At 58.8% G+C, this 20,306-nt stretch overlaps 2 protein-coding genes and 1 long non-coding RNA gene across 4 annotated transcripts; 2 read left to right on the forward strand and 1 right to left on the reverse strand.

Annotated features, from left to right (window-relative positions):
* LOC140901094 (17-beta-hydroxysteroid dehydrogenase type 6) lies at nt 1-4,035 on the forward strand. The gene is made up of 5 exons (XM_073319308.2): nt 1-211; nt 867-1,188; nt 1,956-2,214; nt 2,622-2,785; nt 3,187-4,035. Exons 1-5 carry the CDS (start codon nt 41-43, stop codon nt 3,405-3,407), a joined length of 1,137 nt encoding a protein of 378 aa, XP_073175409.1. The 5' UTR covers nt 1-40; the 3' UTR covers nt 3,408-4,035.
* A 3,902-nt stretch (nt 4,036-7,937) lies between these two features.
* Nucleotides 7,938-15,875, reverse strand: LOC140901093 (retinol dehydrogenase 16). Of its 2 annotated transcripts, none has more exons than XM_073319306.2 (5): nt 15,781-15,875; nt 12,676-13,003; nt 11,695-11,953; nt 9,701-9,864; nt 7,938-8,313 (listed from the first exon to the last, which is right to left on the reverse strand). In XM_073319306.2, the coding sequence occupies exons 2-5, from the start codon at nt 12,986-12,988 to the stop codon at nt 8,096-8,098; spliced, it is 954 nt and encodes a 317-aa protein (XP_073175407.2). In that variant the 5' UTR covers nt 12,989-13,003; nt 15,781-15,875; the 3' UTR covers nt 7,938-8,095. The 2 variants fall into 2 exon arrangements, with proteins under 2 accessions (XP_073175407.2, XP_073175408.2); XM_073319307.2 differs by lacking the exon at nt 15,781-15,875 and adding an exon at nt 13,581-13,633.
* LOC140901097 (uncharacterized) lies at nt 14,469-18,194 on the forward strand. The gene is made up of 3 exons (XR_012155770.2): nt 14,469-14,587; nt 16,866-17,101; nt 17,455-18,194. It is a non-coding gene; the product is annotated as an uncharacterized LOC140901097 (long non-coding RNA).
* The last annotated feature ends 2,112 nt before the right edge of the window (nt 18,195-20,306 follow it).

Consider the following 20,306-nt stretch of genomic DNA (forward strand, 5'->3'; position numbering starts at 1 on the left):
TGCACAGGCAGAACCTTGCACCCTGGCCTTTCCTCTGTTGATGCATTCGCCGCCCCCATCCACTGCTCAGACGCCTGCCCGGGCCCTCTGCCCAGCTCCGCTCCACGGGGCGTGGTATGTCCTTCACCTTCGTTGTGTCCATCTAGTCCGAAGGCTGCAGGCAGACCAGGCGGGAGCTGACAGCCAAGGCAAGCGGAGATCTTGCTCACAGGTAGCTGGTTGGAGGCTTGACGGAGCAAAGGGGCCGGTGTCCTCCTGCGTGATTGATACAGGGAAGGGTAGGGGGCAGGGGCTGGCTCAGGGCTGCTGGCTCGGGCAGATCTCAAAGGGACCGTGAACCGTGGTCTGCAGGCCGGCACAACTGCTACCTAGGGCGAATCAAAGGGGTGGGTTCTCCCCTGGCTGGCCTCTTGTCCCGGCGTTCACCTCCGTGCCCAGCGGCTGTAAACCGGCCCCAGCTGGGATCTCCTACCGTTTGAGGCTGGTGAATTTAGCGGGCTCGGCGTGTTGGCAGCAGGGCTTGTTGGGAAACCTAGACTCCCGCGGCCCAGCGGGAGTTGCTGGCTGCTAAGCGCAATTGAAAATACGACCCGTGTTCAGAACATGGGGGGGCTGAGAGCTCGGGAAAATCGGTTTTATGTCCATAAGGAGTTTAATTCTAAAACCCCAGGCTCTGTCTCTTCTAAAGTCCCACTTGTGTTAGATGCGTTGGGCCGTGGTGCTCATGAATCCTGTGGCCGCTGCAGGCAGGCTTCTACGCACTCCTTCGGTGCTCTGCGCTGTTAAGCGGCTGCTCTGACCCACCCCAGAGCTGGCTGCATTTCAGCGCAAGTCTTGCCCCATCTGGCTGGTTGGTTTGTTTGCAGTGCGGGAGGATGTGGCTGTACCTGGCCGCCCTGCTGGGGCTGTACTTCCTGCACCGATGGTATCGGGAGCAGCAGGCGGTGCAGAACCTCCGAGAGAAATACGTCCTGATCACCGGCTGCGACTCCGGCTTCGGGCACCTGCTGGCCAAGCACCTGGACATGCGGGGCCTGCGGGTGCTGGCGGCTTGCCTCACCCAGCAGGGCGCGGAGCAGCTGAAGAAGGCGACCTCGGAGCGGCTGCAAACGGTGATCCTGGACGTCACCCGCACCGACAGCATCGCCGCGGCCACCGCCTGGGTGAAGGAACAAGTCGGGGACAAAGGTGGGGCCCCTGAATCCCACCTGCTCCTTTGCCAGGGGCAGCTCTGAGCTCACACAGGCTGGGGCTATGCTAATGCGACAGCCAGGAAAGGAGTGAAGGGTTGGGAGCTAGGACTCCTGGGTTCTATTCACATCCTGGGGGGAGGGAGTGGGGTCTAGTGGTTAGAGCAGCAAGCGCTGGGAGCCAGGACTCCTGGGTTCTATTCCCATCTCTGGGAGGGGTGTGGGGTCTAGTGGCTTAGAGTAGGGGGGTCTGGGAGCCAGGACTCCTAGGTTCTATTCCCATCCTGGGGGGAGGGAGTGGGGTCTAGTGGTTAGAGCAGTGAGCGCTGGGAGCCAGGACTCCTGGGTTCTATTCCTATCCCTGGGGAAGAAGGGGGGGGCTAGTGGTTAGAGCAATGGAAGCTGCGAGCCAGGACTCCTGGGGTCTAGTGGCTTAGAGGGTGGGGGGCTGGGTGTCCTGCTCTCCCCTAGCTCCAGTTTCAATGCACCAGTTCTTCTCCGCCAAGGACGAAGCGCCCGTCGGCAGCTGCGTTCAAGGCACAGTGATGTCGGATGATGCCAGATAACCTCAGCACGCTGCAGACGGTCCCGGCCCACGCCCAGAGAAATGGCCCTTTAGCAGCTGCCCCAGGCACACATGGGGGATTGGGGCCAGGACGGGGGTTGGTTTAATTGCCAGGTGTGGATGGACATTGGTGCTGTTAGGAGATTTCAGATCGAAGGGGAACAGCCTCCCGCCGTGCTCATTCGCTGTCCCTTTCCCAGGGCTGTGGGGCCTGGTGAACAATGCGGGGATCATCGGCTCCCTGGCCCCCAACGAGTGGCTGACCAAGGACGACTTCGTCAAGGTGCTGGACGTGAACCTGATCGGCCTGATCGAGGTGACCCTCAGCGTCCTGCCCCTGGTGAAGCAAGCCAGGGGCCGGGTCGTCAACGTGGCTAGTATCCTGGGCCGGCTGGCCTTCTACGGAGGGGGCTACTGCCCTTCTAAGTATGGCGTGGAGGCGTTCTCCGACAGCCTCAGGTACCTGCGAGAGCCGCCGGCTCCCCTGCCCCACCTTGGCCCCAGATCAGCCCAGAAATGGCCAAGTGCAGAGAGGCCCAGGGCTAGGAGTTTCTAAAGCAAATTTGGGGCCCACAACTTTTGACGGCCTGCCCTGAAACCCCTTAAAAGAGCCTGAGTCGCAGAGATGATCCTTTGCGCCCGCCCTCAGGGGAGCAGGCTCCTTTGAGGGTCCCCCGTCGGGCCCCCAAATCCTTAGTCCTTTGGGAAACCTGTCCCTGGCCACTGATTTCCAGGTGCTTTGATTTTAAGGGGCCCCACTCCAGAAGCACTGGGCCTTGTTCCCAAAGGGGGAGTTGGGGGGGGGGGGGGGCTCCCGAAATCGGCGGCGCCCGGTGGCGGGCGGTGACGGGCTCGTTCCGTTCCAGGCGCGAGCTCCGGCCCTTCGGCGTGAAGATCGCCGTGGTGGAGCCCGGCTATTTCCGCACGGTCATGACGGATACCCAGCACCATCTGGAGTGCCTGGAGGAGAGCTGGCGCCATGCCCGCCCCGAAGTCAAGGAGAGCTACGGGCAGTGTTACTTCGACAGCCGTGAGAGCTCTTCTGGCGCCGTGGGGAGACAGGGGCTCTCTGGGCAGGCTCCCGAGGGTGGGAAGAGGGGAGAAGCCAGGCAGCCCATACACAATCTGTCCCCTCGTCTCCCCTGACGGGGACCCCGGAGCTGCTCTGCCTGACTACAGCCACATTTCCGCAAAGGGGCGCTCGACGGCGTTATGTTTAAGAGTCAACCCGCCAATGATCTGAATTGGGGCCGAGCTATTGACGCAGGCTGCCTGCAGACTCAGGAAGTCACCGTAACGGTCAGAGCATTTCTTTGCAGCCGCAGGGGTCAAATCTTAGTCTCCCTCCCCTCCCACAAAGGGCTGAACCCCTCTGGATTGAAATCTGGGGGGGAGGCATGGGACTGACCTCTTCCCCTTGTCTGCTTACAGTCTACAAGCTCACCAGAGAGTCACTCTTGACAAAGCCCAGCACCAATCTCTACCTGGTCACCGACTGCATGGAGCACGCGCTGACGGCCCGCCACCCCCGTACCCGCTACTCCGGGGGCTGGGACGCCCAGTTCCTCTACATCCCCCTCTCCTACCTGCCCACGGCCTTGGCGGACTGGGTGCTGACCTGGACTTGGCCCCGCCCAGCCCAGGCCGTGTAAGAGGGGGAAGGACAAACAGGGGGCATCCCAGGGGGGCGGAAGAGGAAGAAGCAGGGAAATCCAGCAGGGCCCAGCTGCAAAGAGCAGCTTTGCCTGTCTGCACCGGGGGGGCATCTGCACTGGAATTGGTGCCAACCCCCCCCCCGTGCAGTGCAGACGAGCACAGTTCCCGGCAGCTCCTTCTTAAACGGGACTGGATCCTTCTGTTGAATGGGTAAGGGCCAGATCACTTCCCAGGCAGGTGGCTGGGAGGTGCAGGCTCTCACCAGCTGGGGAAAGCCAGCTCGAAAGCAACTGGGGAGGCTACAGCCTTCAGCCCCAGCTGGCCATTACAATCGTTGGCAGCTCAGCGAACACCCGGGCCAAGGCAGTGCAAAGCACCCCTGGGCCAGCTTGCTTCCAGGGCTCGTTTCCTTCTACCGCCCCAACTGCCTGCCTCCACCTGATGTCTCTTGCCTTAGATTGGAGGCTCCTTGGGACAGGGCGTCTCTTTGTTTTGTGTTGGTACAGCACCTAGCACAGTGCGGGGGGGGGGCCTGGTCCCTGACTGAGACCCCCAGCGGGGAGGAGGGTGCGGGCGCTACCGTCATACACCGAATAAAGAAATATTTCCCATTGATTCACTCACGCCCTTGGCTCTTTGGTTCCTTGTTTGGATGGGAGCATTTGCTGCATTTGAATAATACTGAGCTTGTCTCACCCCTAGAACTCAAGGCACCGTACAAAGGAGGGCTGGGGCAGGATCCGTTTTTACAGATGGGGAAACTGAGGCACGGGGGGGGGGAAGACTTGCCCAAGGCCATCCAGCAGGCCAGTGGCCGAGCCGGGAAAAGAATGCAGCCCTCCCAAGCCCCAGTCCAGTGCTCTAGCCAGGAGGCCTCACTGCCTCCCATTTTACACAGTGACACTTTGTGAGCCCAGGTCCCAAGGGGATTCCCCAGCAAAGCAGCCCCCCTGCCAGGGTTGAGCCTGCGTCCCCGAGAGCATGAGCGGCGTCGGGAGCAGCTGGGACGTGAGCTCCCTGCGCGTGCTGTCATGTGAAGACCCCATCCGCAGGGCAATGGCAGCCCCCTTGCCCCAGCTGCAAGGTGGGCGCTGTCTCCCAGGGGTGCTGGACCAATGTGCATAGTGGGGGTGCTGAGAACCAAACTGGAAACCACTTCCAGCCCAGGGGGGGCAGCTCCCCAGCACCCCCAGTTCCAGCACCTAGGCTGCCTACACTGCGCTGCAAAGCCCCTGAACGCCATCGGCTGCGCAAAGGACCCACCCACGCTGCACCAGAAGCTGCACTGCAAACTCCGGTTCAACGCAAACTCCCTCTGCAGAGGGCAAAAGGGTCACTGCAGCTTGCATGCGACTCCCCTCCCGCTCCCAGCCCCACGGCCAAGTCTCCCACGCAGGGGAAGGGAGAGGTCTCTGGGCTCTGCGAGACCCCCTGGGAAGCGTAGTGGAGCCGACGGGTGCGTTTCATCGCCCTGTTATGATGAACTCGCACGGCGGGTCACACAGGCCCACGGGGCTAAACGGCTAAACGGCTGTCAGCCGGCGGATGGCCGAAGTATACTAGGGAGCCTGTGTGAGCCGGGGAAGGGTGCAGCTCTTGAGGGGAACTTCCCTGGCTTCTGCACGACCCCGGGGAGATGGGCTGGCGAGAGGATCCGAGTCCTCGCTCCCACTCCCTTTACCCAGAGCCCTACCTGACCTCAAGGGCTCCCCTCCCATCTCCTGGGCCAGAGTCCTTGGAACCCGACACGGCTGGGCCCCGGATTCCTGGGGGGCTCCACCCCCAAACCTGTCGTGGCCACGTAGGGCCGGGGCTGGGGTGTTCCCACTCTGGGGGGCTCTCGCTGCGGGCCGGACACTTGCTCTGGCGGTGGCCATGTGCCCTCAGGCTCCAGGTGGCAGGACCCTTCTGCCCAGTGTCGCCCCCGCCCCGCCAGGTTACGATCCCCGTCCACGGCCGGCCGGCAGGGCCCCTTGGCTGGGGCATCTCCCTGCGCTGGGCCCCTGCCCAGGGTCCCCCCTCACTCTGCCCAGCTGCTCCCTGCACCCGGCTCCGGAGAGCCCCGGCCCCGGATCCAGCCCCGGATCCAGCCCCGGATCCAGCCCCGGATCCAGCCCCAGCCCCAGCCCCAGCTCGCCTCACCCCGGCTGCTGCTTCTGCTCTGCCTCCAGCTCCTGGCCCCTGGGCTGCGTCTCTGGCCCCTCTGGCTCTGGTGGCTGCAGCCCTGCTCCCAGCACTGACCTGCTCCCTGGGCTGCTTCTGTGGCCCTGCTCCCAGCACAGGTCTGCTCCCTGGGCTGCTTCTGTGGCCCTGCTCCCAGCACTGACCTGCTCCCTGGGCTGCTTCTGTGGCCCTGCTCCCAGCACTGACCTGCTCCCTGGGCTGCTTCTGTGGCCCTGCTCCCAGCACTGACCTGCTCCCTGGGCTGCTTCTGTGGCCCTGCTCCCAGCACTGACCTGCTCCCTGGGCTGCTTCTGTGGCCCTGCTCCCAGCACTGACCTGCTCCCTGGGCTGCGTCTCTGGCCCCTCTGGCTCTGGTGGCTGCAGCCCTGCTCCCAGCACTGACCTGCTCCCTGGGCTGCTTCTGTGGCCCTGCTCCCAGCACTGACCTGCTCCCTGGGCTGCTTCTGTGGCCCTGCTCCCAGCACAGGTCTGCTCCCTGGGCTGCTTCTCTGGCTCTCTCTGGCCGGCGCGGCTCCGCTCCCCTGCCCTTTCCTTAGCTTGGCCCCCCTCTGTTCCAGGCCATTCCAGCTCAGATGGAGAACAGGCCGTGGGGCTCTGCCCCTGACAGGGGCAGGCCTCGCACAAGGCAGGGAGCTGAGCCTTGCCCCCCTTGTCCCCCACAGCTGGAGGAAAGCTGAGATTTGCTACAGTGCAGGAGGGTTAATTATTTCCCTGCAGCTAGCAGGGGCTGCAGTCCCAGCACGGGGAGGGGGTTCGTTTGCTCCCAGAGCAGAGTCCAGTGCTGATCCTGACCCCCACACACCCCAGCCCCACAGAACTGGCCAAGAGAGGGCGGTGGCTGCTGCGGGCTGAGATGCAGGGAGCTGTCGCCGGGCTAAAGTCACTCCTGCTTCAGGGCACGAGCCCCTAACTCTGGGGGTCAGGAGGAAACGGTCCCGGAGCTGGCTGTTCCCTTGCCTCTAAGGCAGTGGGATTCCTAGGGGCGGTTCTGGCGTACGTCCCTTCAGTAGGGAATCTTACAGATAGATTCATAGATATTAAGGTCAGAAGGGACCATTATGATCATCTGGTCTGACCTCCTGCACAACGCAGGCCACCGAATCTCACCCACCCACTCCTGCGACAAACCTCTCACCTATGTCTGAGCTATTGAAGTCCTCAAATCGTGGTTTAAAGACTTCAGGGAGCAGAGAATCCTCCCACAAGTGACTCGTGCAAGCATCTGCCCTGACCCCTCTGATCCAATCCTCCCTGCTGTGTATTCTCTCCAACAGTCCTTTAAGGCAGACTAGACCCCATGCGGCAGCTTCCCAAAACCCCAGGCCGTCTCGGCCTCCTTTTGAAAAGAAAGAGCCCGGGTCTGTGGGGTCTAAAGAGCTTGTCCAAGCAGCTGTCACAAGCAAAGAGTCCAGGGCTTTCCACCAAAGGTCAGTTACAGCTGGATTTCAGCCACTGAACCCAGGTGCCTCAGTTTCCCCTCTGTAAAATGGGGACAATCGTTCATTTCTTCCGTGCTTTGTCTGCTCCGCTTAGCAGGTCAGCTCTCTGGGGCAGGGCGCAACTCTGCGTCGGGGCAGTGCCCAGCACACTGGGGCCCTGAGCTTGGTCCACTAATAAGCAGCAATGGGGACTACCTAGGGCTAAGCAATCAGGACCACCTTGGATTTGCCTTCCAGAGACAGGTGCTGGCTGGCTGCGAGTTCTCGGGTCTCTGTCTTTAGACAGGCTGCTTGCTTAAGCTAGACATGACGCAACTGGGTCTCCCGACACAGGTATGGGGAGGCACCAGCGGACAGGGACGTCTCTCACACCGGCGCTGAGTAATTGCTTGGGAAGGAATCTGCAGGGCAAGTCATTCTCGATGATGCCGGCAGGATCTGTTACGGGCCGGCTAGCGATTCGTTCCCAGCCTTGCCTGCAACTCCCAGCAGGGGATCCGTCCGGTGGCCAAACTGGCTTCAGGACTCGTGGTCTGGTCTTGGACCCGAGAAGAGGCTCAGCGTGCAGTGGGTTGGTTTCATCAGAGGTTCTCGTATGGTGGAGTTTCAAACTGCTGTCTCCCCTCCAGATGGGCTGGGTTACCCTGCTGGGGTCACCGGGGTGTGAGAGATCCTGGACACAGATCATGGAGATTTGGGGACAGGCAGATAGGAAAGGGAGCTGAATACCAAGGACGGGCGGGTCACGGACACAAGGAGAGGGGTGGTCTACGTTCGGGGAGCTGGTAAAGGGAGGGGGTGGTGGTGTGCCCGGGGGCTGGGGAGGGTTGGTTAGGAAATCACATTCCATCCCAGGACACAGAGAAGAGGTTTCCCTGGTGAAGCAAACTCCAAGGAGCTCTGTTTTGATTCAACATTTGTAATTAAGAACTGATTTGCATGGTCTCAGCTGGGTGCCACAGGACAGGGGTCTCACCCCCGTCGGGAATCTGGACCCCATGTACCAGTGACGCTCCTCTGGTCGCTGCCCCCTGCCGAGAGTCTCACGCTGCATCTTCCTCCTACGCTTTTTGGGCTGGGACCGGGGAGGACCACGTCAGCACCAAGTCGGCAAACCAGGTGGGCAGGTAACTCAGCGGGAGGAAGACCAGCTTGGCGTCCCAGCCGGCGGAGTAGCGGGTGCGGGGGTGGTGGGCCGTCAGCGCGTGCTCCATGCAGCTGGTGACGATGGACAGATCGGAGCTGCAGGATTTCTGCATGTTGTGGGTGGCGCTGATAACTGCGCAGGCAAAAACAGAGAGTCGGGCCCCGCCGGGCTTAGCTGCAGCACCAACCGCACCCGGACTGAACGGGTCGGCCGAGAGGTCAAAGAGGAAGGACAGACTGTGAGCACAGGCTGCGAAACGGCAGCGGCAGGATGGCCTAGTGGTTAGGGGCTCACTTGGGACCTGGGCTCAATCCCTGCTCTGCCCCACGCAACCCGGGTGAGCCTGGGCCAGTTGCTCTGTGCTGCCGTTCCCCATGTGCGGCTATTTACAGCATCACTGTCGGCTCAGGAGACCTGTAGCCGGATTTGGCAACCCGCCTCTTGTGGGGCCTGATCCCACCAGCTGAGTGGGTGATGGAAGGGGCTAGATCCTGTGTGATACTGAGGGCCAGATTTGCAAAGGGCCAGCAGACACCTATGGAGGCAGAGCAGCGCCTCATGGAATTTTCAAAAGCACCTTGGTAAATTCGGTGCCTAAGTCACCTGGGCACCTATGATCGTCCCACTAGACTTGTACCTGCAGCGTTAGGCGCCTAAGTACCTTTGTAAATCTGGCCCACAGTATCGCACCGGATCAGGCCCCTTGCATCACCCAAGGAAAGACACATGCAGCTCCATTTTCAGGCGCTGAGTGCTCAATCGGAGACCCCCCCAGGGCTCATTCGTGCTGAGGTCTGCGCCCGTGGCATGTCTCAAAACCCAGGGCTAGGGGCTTTGGGAAAAATCCAGCCAATGAGACGCAGGGATCCAGCACTCCCCGGGTCTGAGCAGGGGCGAAAAGCAGCAGGAGCGTTTCTGTCGCTGATTCCGGCACACGGATCTGAACACAGAGGGGCCATTTGTCCAGAAAAGTAAAATCCCCTGAGAGAAGCAGCAGCTGCCACTGATTCACCGGTGGAGAATCGTCCTGGCGCAGCAGGGGGTGAGGTGGGAGGGGGTTATTACGCTCAGGAGATCAGCGTGGGAGCTCTGCTCCCGTGCAAGGATCAGCAGGGCTCACGTGTGCGAAAGACACACCTGATCTCGGGGCACGCACGTCCAAACCTCTCTGAATGGTACATTAAATTGTGTCCACATCTAAGAAGGGGGGTTTCAATCCTGTTCAGCCAGCTGGGCTGAGCTAACCGGATTGAAAACAAAACCACCTGATTTCCTACCTAGACAAGGCCTAAGCGGGAACTAGGAGTCTGACCCCACAATGCCGGGCACAGTGTGACGTCATTTGCACTAGTGCAAAGGGGGTGTGCAATGCCACTCAGTCACAACGCACGGCAGCTGAGACTCTGCCCCGAGCTGCCCCGTATACGCTGACACAAAGGCTGCTCTGATGCAGCGCAGGGCCGGGGACTAGAGCTGTTGCTGCCGGCTGGTGGGGAAGGGAATGGGACGACGGACTTACAGGTTTTCAGGTAATTCTCCCCGTAACTTGCTTTGGTTTCCTCGGGGAGCCGCTCCCAGAGGCGAGTGAAGTTCTCGTTAATGAGCTGAGGGTTGGTAATTGCGGTGCGGAAGTAGCCCGGCTCGATCACACACACCTTCACCCCGAAAGGCAGCATCTCACGCCTGAAACGGGACAAGCAGGATTAACCCGAGTGGGAACAGCACCTTCCTGGGGGCTGGCCTGGTTCCCGAAGAGGTGAGATCCGAAACTAGCCCCGGTCTTGTATGTGGCCAGGTTTGGTGGCTTCTACAACCTGTGCGGACCCAGAGATACTGGAATCAAGGGGCTTTCGGGTTTGTCTACACTTGGAAGTTAATTTGGATTGAGGTCAATGCGAATTAAAAGCACAGTAGTTATTCCAGAATACCTCCATGTGCGGAGTGCTGCTCAACCGAACGCCTTCCTGATTTCCTCCATCTGAGGCTCTGTCCCTGGAGGTTTAACTGACTTACAGAGCTGGCAATGTGCAGTCCTGGGCCTGTCCCAGGATATGAGAGACACACGGCGGGGGAGGTCATCTCTTTTATTGGACCAACCTCCGTCGGCGAGGGAGAAAAGCTCCCGAGCTTACGCAGAGCTCTTCGGAAGGGGCACGTGAGACGACCGACAGGTCGACGGAGCCTCACACGCGGCAGCGAGGAGACCTTCCTGGGACCCAGGCCAGCTCTAAACCAGACCCTTTTGCTAGGATAGCGCCCTCAGGGAGTTGTGTGATTTCTGCGAAAACCCCCCGAGGGTAGACGCAGTGATACCAGCATCCATGTGCTTTTGCCAACGGAGCTTGTTTCACTGACTGGTATAAGCTACACCATATGCCTACTCGAGCAGCGGTTTTCAATACAGCCCTGCTGGCATATCTTTGCTAGAGCAGACGGGGCCTCCGTCCCAAGATGAGCCCCGGTGGGGAAGGATGGTGCAGCTCCTGTTAAGAAAGGAGAATTCCTCCTTCATGCCGCGGCCCTGATCCTGCTGGGGCTGTCTGTGGGTGGATCCAGGGCAGCTAGCAGGATCTATTTCGTATTTAGGGTTGGGCTTGCAGATGCTGGTTTGTAAATTGCACCCACAACACACGCCCAGGGCCGGGAGCACATGGGAGAGGTGCGCCAGTCTAACCTCGGGTGTGAATTCAAACCCGTCTAGTTCATCCAGCCCCAGCCGGGTGCCCTGCTCTCAGGATAAGGGCAGCCGAGAGCGGCTTGGTTGAAATCGGCCGGAATCACAGCGTCTGCACTGGGGTCCGCCACAATTTAACTCGCTTGGTTTAAAACCTGATTTACATTAAACCCCTGCAACTCTCCCACGTAGACAAGGCCCAGTGGTGCGGGGCTGCACCCGGAGGAGCCTCTGAGCTGACACCAGGAGAAATCAAGTCTCAGCGAAGAGCCTGTCTCCACAGCGAGTTGCGGCAGGGCACGGCAGGGGGTGGACCTGCAGCACCCCAGCTGGCAGGGGGGAGAAACACCCCTCGCCTGCAATCACAAATTTTGCACTGGTTTCCCCTTTCCTTCTCTATCCTCCCAGATCAACCAGGGGCCAGGCAGGAGTCCACTAACCCCTTAGATGCCAGAGTGCCTTCCTGCCGGACCAGATCCTTGCTAGTGGTCGCTAACCCGTTAGTACAATGGGCAGCAGCGCATGTTTTAAGGGCCGAAGGCGACAGATTCAATCCCCATGGCCACCCCTGAGCAGGAGTCTCGTGGGTCCAACCACAACAAAGAGCCAGGTGCATCGTGTGCAGAAATACACACAGGTCACACCTGCGTACACACACGGCTCACAGCCATGCTGTTTGCATGTTGCACCAAGTACGTTCGGGCCCCAACTCACCGTTCGGCACTTGGCACTATGGGTCAGTGCACGGGGGGTGGGGGGGTTGCACGGGGGCATCCCACCCTTCAGGAGACGGGGCTGAATGTGCAGCTGAAAAGGGCGCCCCGTCACTGGTCACTCACCGGAGGCTGTCGGAGAATGCCTCCACGCCGTACTTAGAAAGGCAGTAGCCCCCTCCGAAGGGGGACAATCGGCCCATTATGCTGGCCACGTTGACGACCCGACCCCTGGCTCTTTTCACCAGGGGCAGGACGCTGAGGGTCACCTCAATCAGGCCAATCAGATTCACGTCCAGCACCTTGACGAAGTCGTCCTTGGTCAGCCACTCGTTGGGGGCCACGGGGATAACGATCCCCGCGTTGTTCAACAGACCCCAGAGCCCTGGGCAGAGGAGACGGGGTATGTGACTGTGGGGCGCTGTTCCCTCTCCTGTCCCTCCCCCAGAAATCCCAGCTCCTCTCCCACAACCCACTGCTTTCTCTCAAATCTCCACACTGCTGGGAGAACGGGACGTCCCTTTTCCCTGGATCTGCCCCGTACCCCCACAGCTGTTGTGGGGGACGGAGGACCCCCCGGGAAAGTTCTCACCCCCTGCCTATGCTCTGGGCTGTGAGCCAGCAATAGGAATAAAGTTACGCTGTCCACTGCCCCCTCGGCATGCAGATTCCAGCAGGCTATGCCCAAGGGGAAGGATGGTCCAGTGGTTAGGTACTGTCCTAGGACTTGGGAGACCTGGCTTCAGTTCCCTGGGTGATGTTGGGCAAGTCTGGGCCTCCTGTCAGTCACAGCCAGTCCAACCTGCTGCTTTCCCTTCCAGCATATGAGGGTGGCGGTTTAATGCAGGCTAATGCCCGGGGGAGCTCGGAACAGCGACAGCCCCCCGCTGTGGGGCCTGCGGATAGCAAGACCCCCCCCCCCCCAAAGCTGCAGTCACAGCTCCCCTACCCGCTCTACAGTCCAGATGACGCCCAAAGAAGAACTGGGTGTGACCCTGCCGCATGCTAATAGGACAGTCAACACCCATATGCCTGTGATGAGTGTCTAGCAAGGGCGTTGACCCGGGGTGGGCGAGGGACGGGCACAGCCAGACCCGGGCCCCGCACCTTTGTCCCCGACTTGTTCCTTCACCCAGGCGGTGGCCGCGGCGACGCTGTCGGTGCGGGTGACGTCCAGGATCACCGTTTGCAGCCGCTCCGACGTCGCCTTCTTCAGCTGCTCCGCGCCCTGCTGGCTGAGGCAAGCCGCCAGCACCCGCAGGCCCCGCGCGTCCAGCTGCTTGGCCAGCAGGTGCCCGAAGCCGGAGTCGCAGCCGGTGATCAGGACGTATTTATCCGGGAGGCCCTCGACACTCTGCCGCTCCTGGTACCATCGGCGCAGGAAGTACAGCCCCAGCAGGGCGGCCAGGTACAGCCACATCCTCTCAGGCGGTCTCTGGGGGTGAGAGGAAAGGGAAGTGTTACAGGGCACCAGCTCTGTCCCAGGGGGCACCGGCTCTGTCTCAGGGGGCACCCGACGGCCTGGTGGACTCAGGAGAACCGGGTTTGATTCCCGGCTCTGCTACCAACTCCCTGCGTGACCTTGGACAAGTCACTTGCTCGCTCCAGGCCTCAGTTTCCCCATCTGTACAGAGGGGATAATCCTCCTCCCTTTGTAAGCATAGACTGGGGCAGGGCCTGTGTCTCACTCCATGCCTCTGGCGTGAGGGGCCCTGATCTCAGCTGGGCCTCCGACGTGCTAGTGTGATACTCAGAAGGTCCCGTCCGGGCAGGGGAGCACATCAACGGGCAGACCCAGCGACGGGACCAGCCTGTGCTGGGTGTGTCTGGGGTCTCCTTGGTAAAGACGGACCCCAGGGTAACTGGTACCACACCAGGGCCACTAGTACCACAGGGGCTCTGTTGCTGCCTGTCCTTTGCCTCCGGCCCAAGGACGAGCTCTCAGCGACGGGGCTCGAACCCTCCTGCACCTTGGACTGGACGCCATGCACCCCTCTCCTGACAGCGCCCACCTTTGAACCCTCTGAAGGTTCAGCTCCTGCCGAGGGAAGTCCGACGTGTCCAGGTTTTTAATACCTTATGGAGACAACCTGGGACCAACCCCTTCCAGAAGCTTCCTTGAGCAAATCATTTACCAATCCCCCCATGTTAACCACACAAGAACACCCTGGGGCTGGCTGCATTGTTTGCCCAGAATTAGCCTCCTCCTCTCCTTCAAACAGTCCCGGCTGTTGCGACACCCATAGGAATCCAGCCAGCTGATAGGTGCCAGCTAGCAGGTGGGTTAATATGCCCGTGAGTCTGTATTTCATTCCTCTCCTCCTCCGGTCACGTGTCCCAAATGAGATCCTGGTCCCATCGCACCAGGTGCTGTACAGACATCCAGCAAGAGGCAGCTCCTGCTTGGAAAAGCTAAGGCCCAGATTTTAAAAGCTATTTAGACCCCTCACTCTGGGAGCTGGATGCCTAAATAGCTTCAAAAACTGAGACCTTAAAGTCTAAGTAGCCAGGACAGACAAAGGGTGGGAGGGGAAACTGAGGCACAGAGCAGGGAAGTGACTCACCCAAGATCACCCAGCAGGTCATTAGCAGACCTGGGTTCTATTCCTGAGTCCAGCCCAGCACTCCATCCACTAGGCAACACTGCCTCCCCTGTTTGCTTTCTCAGATGGGGAGCCCCAAGGGGTGGGAATTCTCTGACATGTGGGGAGAGCCCTGAGCAGAGCACATTGTGAGTGCTGCCTTACAGAAACACAATCATCATCATAATAGCCCGGCACGATTCCTGGATTCCCTCTCCTACCGTCCCCTCTGCAAGACACCGTCAGCTTGGTTCGCTCCACAGCTCCTTGGATCAAAGGCTGGATGTGCATCATGGATTCCACTGGAGGGTTGTTTTTCACACCACATCCCGGGCTTTTCACTCATTAGCGGTTGTGCTTGTGAGCTGAGCGGACTGCAGGAGTTATAGGGAGCCCACGGCTGGATTTGGGGGCAGAACTGAGGGGTGACTGCACAGGTGTGTGATGGGGTAGCCCAGGGGCGGATTAGTGGGTCGGGGGGGGAGCAAACTGTGGGTCGGGATTGAGGGGCATCAGCAGAGCTGTGTGTGTGGGAAGCCTAAGAAATGGGAGTTGACAATCTGCCTTGGGGGTAGGGGGTTGCTGGAGTTGTGGGGTGGGGAAGGGGGCTCTGGGGCTGAGATGCACTTTGCAGTCAGGCAGCAATTCGCCCAGCACTTAGCTGGGCGATCGGCCTTCCCTTTCAGGAACCCCCATGGTGAAAAGCCAAAAGAGAATCGGGGACATGCGGGAGGTGTGTGGGTGTCTGTGTGGAAAGAATAGATCTAATTAAAATACTCTTCAGAAGGGGAAATGGGGGTGGGGCAGGGAAGAGGTCAGATTGTGTTAAAACTGCTGAAGCGTCCAAGTTTGACTAAGGCCCAGGGGAATGTCAGAGTTTCAATTTGCGCCCAGGAATGCAGAAGTTGCAGGCCTCCCAGCAAACCGCAGGTTCGATTCGGGTGACCAGATGGCCCGATTTTACAGCGGTCTTTTTCTTATATAGGCTGCTATTACCCCTCACCCCCAGTCCCGATTTTTCACATTTGCTGTCTGGTCACCTTAGGCTCGATCCGGCCAGGGGCTGAGCCCCCTGGCCTCGGTCCCCCGGAACGGCCCTGAGCGCATGCTTCACTTTCAGAGTGTGCCTCGTCCCGCTAAAGTCCATGGGGCTTACGGTGAAGCGGGTGCCTGGGTGGTCTGCGAGCCCGGTGGTCCGGCCCAGCTCCCGCCAGCAGTGATCAGGCGCGAACACTGCTGCAGCGGTGGGGACAGTCGTGGGGAGAGGAGAACAGGGCCCGGTTTGCACGATGCAGGGAGATGTTTGCTCTCTGGGCAGTGGCGCGGGGCGGGGGGGGGAGCAAATTCCAGCCGTGGAACAGGCAGCCCCGCTAAAGCCGTTCTGTGTGGAGAGCCAGCACTTTCCTCCTGCTCAGGCTTGCGTGTATTCACAGGAACTTCCCCTTTGGGCTCTTGGCTCCACTGAGGTGGAGCCCTGCACCCGAAGCTGCCAACTTTGCACCCCAATATCCATCCTGCTGGCTGCCCCTTCTCCTCGCCAGCTTCCCCTCCAACCTGGGCGAACCCACCCCCCTGGGCCTGGAATTGCTGCTGTGGGAACAGCTGCGGCATCCTGCAGTCTCCCCGTTACCTGGGAAGCGTCTCCTGGGAAGCTGGGACTTCTGCTAGATTGCAGCCTCCGGCGGGTCCCCTCTTTCCTGCCTTTCTGAACCAGATCAAAGGCTCCTGGAGGGGAAAGAGGAAGCATTAGCAAAGCATTAGCAGCCTGCGATTGGTGGGGAGTGACAGGCCGTCTCGCAGAACAGCCAACCACAGAGGCTGGAGACACAGGACATGGAGAGGGGAGAATTGGGCTCTAGGGCTGGGCGCCATGGGGCATTCTGAAGTCCCGCTAAGTGCATCACTGCAGAGCAGGGAAACCTCTTCCTCCCTGCAGGTGTGTGAGCGAATCGAGCTGGAAAGGACAGTTTCCTTGTCTCCTGGCCGTCTCCACTCGTTGTTTCTGGTCTCATACTCAGACTGCAGCTCTTTGGGGGCAGGGCCTCTCTTTTCACGCTGTGTATGTACAGCGCCTAGCACAACAGGGCCTGGGTAAATAATAATAAGTGTACGCGTTTTTATTTAATTGTATTGATAGCAGCAGCCTGACAGGCACAAATATTGTTAAAACACGCACAGGAGAAAGTAAAAAACAAGGTGCAATTCATTTTGTTTAAAATAAAGAGCTGGCATTAATCCCCCACCCCTCTTTTTTTTAAAGGTACTTTCTTTTCAATCAGATCCCAAGTCCAGAAGGGATCGTTGTGAGCATGTAGGCTGACCTCTTGCATAACACAGGCTAGAGAACCGCCCCGAAATAATTCCTAGGGCAGGGCTTTTAGAAAAACCTCCAGCCTCAATTTAAACATGGACAGCGCTGGAGAATCCACCACAGTCCGGTGAATTGGTCCAGGGGCTAATGACACTCACTGTTCAAAAGCTGCAGCTTATTCCCTGTCTGAGTTTGTCTTGCTTCAACGTCCAGCCACTGGACTGGATTCTCTGATAGACTGAAGGGCCCGTTATTAAATATTTGCTCCCCATACTCGGACTTCAATCAAGTCATCACTTGACCTTCTCTTTGTTACGCTAAACAGAGTGAAACTCTTTGAGGCTATCACTAGAAGGCAGGGTTTTTAAAATCATTGTCTTGGCTCTTTTCTGACCCCTCTCCAGTTTATCCACATCCTTCTTGAATTGTGGGTACCAGACCCGGACACTGAGCTTCAGCAACTGCCAAACCCAGAGGGGAAATACCATCTCTGCCCCTTCTCACGATTCGCCGGGTTCGGCATCCCAGGGTTCATCTGGTCGCAGCCTCGCACGGGGAGCTCACGCTCAGCTGATTGCCCACCAGGAGAGTCCAAATCTTTTTCAGAGTCGCTGCTTCCCAGGAGAGTGGAGCCCATCCCGTAAGCATGGCCGACCTAGAGGTCGACATTTACATGTAAAACGCATAGTTTGCCTGTGCCCAATTTACCAAGACATCCCGATGGCTCTGCCTCTGTGATCTCTCCTCTTCCTTATTTCCCATACCCCCAGTTTTTTGTCATCTGCAAACTTTAACAGTGATGATTTTCTGTTTCCTTCCAGGTCATTGATAAAAACATTAAACAGTGCAGAGGCCAGCACCGATCCCTGGGGACCCCACTAGAAACCCCCACACCCCCAGTGATTTGCTGTTTACAGTTCCATTTTGAGACCGATCTGATAGGCAGCTTTTCTACCATTTAATGCGCGCCATGTTAACGTTCTCTCCTTCTAGGTTTTTAATCGAAACGCCGCCCAGTACCCAGTCAAACGCCGTACAGAAGTCTAAGTCTATTACATCGATGCTGTTACCTTTATCAACCAGACTTGCCATGCCATTAAAAAAAGATAGCAAGTTTGTCCCACAGAATGTATTTTCCACGAAGGCAGGTCGATTGGCATTAATATTACCATCCTTTAGTTCTTTTTGAATCAAATGAATCGGTTGCCTGCAAAAACACCCACACAAATTAACTCTCCAAGATTCCTTTAGGAAACAATAAATAATAACGACCTCCAAGCTCCGGATGTCCTGACATGACAACCAGGGAACGCAGAAACAGCCAGACAGGATCAGATCCAGCTTCTGGCTACCTCAGGATCCCCATTCTGCCTGGTCTCCCGGCAGCTCTGGACACAGCTCCTGGATACCCCATCCCCAGGACAGTTTCTTCCTGTGAGGATGTGACGCAGCAGGGAGGGGGGAGTGTTGACCTGGGAATGTGCCCTGGGGATGGGAGACCTGAGAACCTGTCACCTGAGCCAGGAGGAGGAGGGGGAGGTAACACCTCTGCCTGGGAATGTGAAGACAGGCTGCAGGAGGGAGCCTGCTGGGGGGGTTTAGTTTCAGTTTGGGGCTGGGTGGAGGAACACAGAGAACCCCAGGGCTGGGGCCGAAGCTCCCTGCTCCCCCAGAAGGACTTGACTGAGGGGTCCTGGTTGTACCCACAAGCTCTGTTTTGGACTGTGTCCCTGTTGTCCAATAAACCTTCTGTTTTACTGGCTGGCTGAGCGTCTCAGTGAATCCCAGGAAGAGGGGTGCAGGGCCTGGACTCCCCCACGCTCCGTGACACTTCCTGACCCCCAGAGTTGGAGGTCGTCTCCTGCCCTGAAAGCGCAAGAGAATGGGTAACACGGGCGATCTAGGGACCCCCCCACGGCAGTCCTAGCAGGCTCCCAGGAGGTGGCACCGTCCCCTGGTAACACACAGAGTCATGAAGCTGGGCTGCCCTGCTGGACCGCGGGGACAGTCTGACCTGCTGCATAAAACAGGTTGGGAGGGCTTCCTTGAATTAACAGGGCTTTGGCCACAAAAACAAGTCGTACCACTTTAACTATCCCGGTGCATCCTCCTAGTGTGGAAGCAGATCTACTGGCAGAAAGGTGCTAACACTGTTCCCCAAGGGGAATCAACCAAACTGATGTCACACACCTTCATCTTGGTATATCTGCAGCCACACTGGGTATAACAATAGGGGAGAACAATCATCCCCCTGTAACCGACCCAGTTATACCAGCCCTGCAACCTGACGGCACTCGACTACCAGGTTGCTTTGACTCTCTGCCTGCTGCCCGGTGGAGGGGTTGGTTTGGCAGGGGCTGCCTGTCCTGGCTGCTGCTGTTGCCTTGCTGTGGGGCGAGTGCCCCAGAAATCGTAGAGCCTCTCAGCCCACGGCGCACACAGCACAGCGGGGATTAGGGGTGGCATGAGCCCACATGCAGGAGGGTGATAAGAATCACTAGACTTATAACAGTCTATATAACGGTCGATATGAAAATAAGCAAGATTTTAGGCAATAAACCCTGATGCTCCAGGGCATGAACTGAGCTCTAAGTATGGGGGTCAGGAGGAAACTAGCCTAAACTGTCTCTAAACCAGGTGGTCCTGGCTACTGATGGAGATGGGTTAGATCCGGTTTGGCAATGTCTGTGTCCCTAAAGCCTGCAGGGAGGTTGGTCATTCCTCCAGGATTAAGCGGCAGTGAAGATTTTTAAGTGATACCAGCCACTTGCAACGATCTGGGGGGTCTCTGAATGCAAGTGCCCCACCTTCCCCAGGGAAAAGGTGATCGGCTCAGCCTCCTAATTCTGCTAAACCAGCAGGTGAACATGTCACCACGGGCATGAGCCATGACAATTCTTTGGACCACAGCAGCCCCTCGAGGCCTGAGCCGAGTTTGGGGCCCCTGCATGCTGGGACGAGCACAAATGCATACTAAGAGGCAGTCCCTGCCCTGGAGAATTGACCATCTAAATCGGGAATTACGGCCCAAGTTGTCCAGACGGAGAATTGAGGCAAACTGGAGCCAGGCTGGCGAATCGGGGCCGGGATCTGATTCACACTTGCTGGGGGAAACACCGAGAAATTCAGTGGGGTTCTGACCCCAAAACATGGGGCGTTTTGGCATTACTTTGCTTTTGAAGCTCGCACTGGGGCTCGCAGAGAGCAACCAGCCCAGACCTCCGGGAGCTGGAAGCACCTCACCTGGCATGGCTTGGACTCAGCCAGAGGGGGGCTCTGCTGAGCTGGGGAGGAGGGACTGATCTTACTGTCCCCTGGGGGCCGAGCCCTGCCCGGAGCTAGGAGGAAGGTTGAAGGGTGTCAAGCCTGGGACACGAGACCTGCAATGAGCCTGGATCCCCACCTGGGTCGACCTGTCAGCTTCCCCTACTCTGCAGGAGTCACCCGGCATTTCTGGGATCCACTGGTGCTGGTATTGGGGAGTTCATGAGTCCAGCCTGTCCCTGGCCTGGGGGTCCCCGCTTCCCTGCTGGGTTGGGGAAGTCTAGAGATGCCGAGGAAGACAATAGAAGGAAGATCATTAGTGCAAGGCTGGCAGGATCCACAGCGGCCGCTGATGGGGCCAGGAAGCACCATGCACCACGAAGGAAACCGAGACGCGGCCAGGCGCCTCTGGCCACTCGACAGTCCCGGAGGATGTTGGGAGAGTGATGGAGGGGCAGGATGCGGGGGGCAGAGAGGGTGAGGCCTGATGGTCAGGACAGTATGGAGGCCAAGAGGGGCTATGGATGGAGCATATTCGCGGGGAGTCTTAGGGGGCTGCTCCCTGGTGGAAGGGGGTGACG

This window comes from Lepidochelys kempii, chromosome 20 (genome assembly GCF_965140285.1).
Source record: "Lepidochelys kempii isolate rLepKem1 chromosome 20, rLepKem1.hap1, whole genome shotgun sequence".
In the NCBI taxonomy this organism is placed as follows: domain Eukaryota; kingdom Metazoa; phylum Chordata; order Testudines; family Cheloniidae; genus Lepidochelys; species Lepidochelys kempii.

Coding starts and splice junctions, on each gene's coding strand:
- LOC140901094 (XM_073319308.2), top strand. CDS start 41: ATGCATTCGCCGCCCCCATCCACTGCTCAGACGCCTGCCCGGGCCCTC. Junction 212..866: donor AGCGGAGATCTTGCTCACAG/GTAGCTGGTTGG, acceptor GTTTGTTTGCAG/TGCGGGAGGATGTGGCTGTA. Junction 2,215..2,621: donor GCGTTCTCCGACAGCCTCAG/GTACCTGCGAGA, acceptor GTTCCGTTCCAG/GCGCGAGCTCCGGCCCTTCG.
- LOC140901093 (XM_073319306.2), bottom strand. CDS start 12,988: ATGTGGCTGTACCTGGCCGCCCTGCTGGGGCTGTACTTCCTGCGCCGA. Junction 9,865..11,694: donor GCATTCTCCGACAGCCTCCG/GTGAGTGACCAG, acceptor GTCCCGTTTCAG/GCGTGAGATGCTGCCTTTCG. Junction 8,314..9,700: donor GGAGAATTACCTGAAAACCT/GTAAGTCCGTCG, acceptor TTGCCTGCGCAG/TTATCAGCGCCACCCACAAC.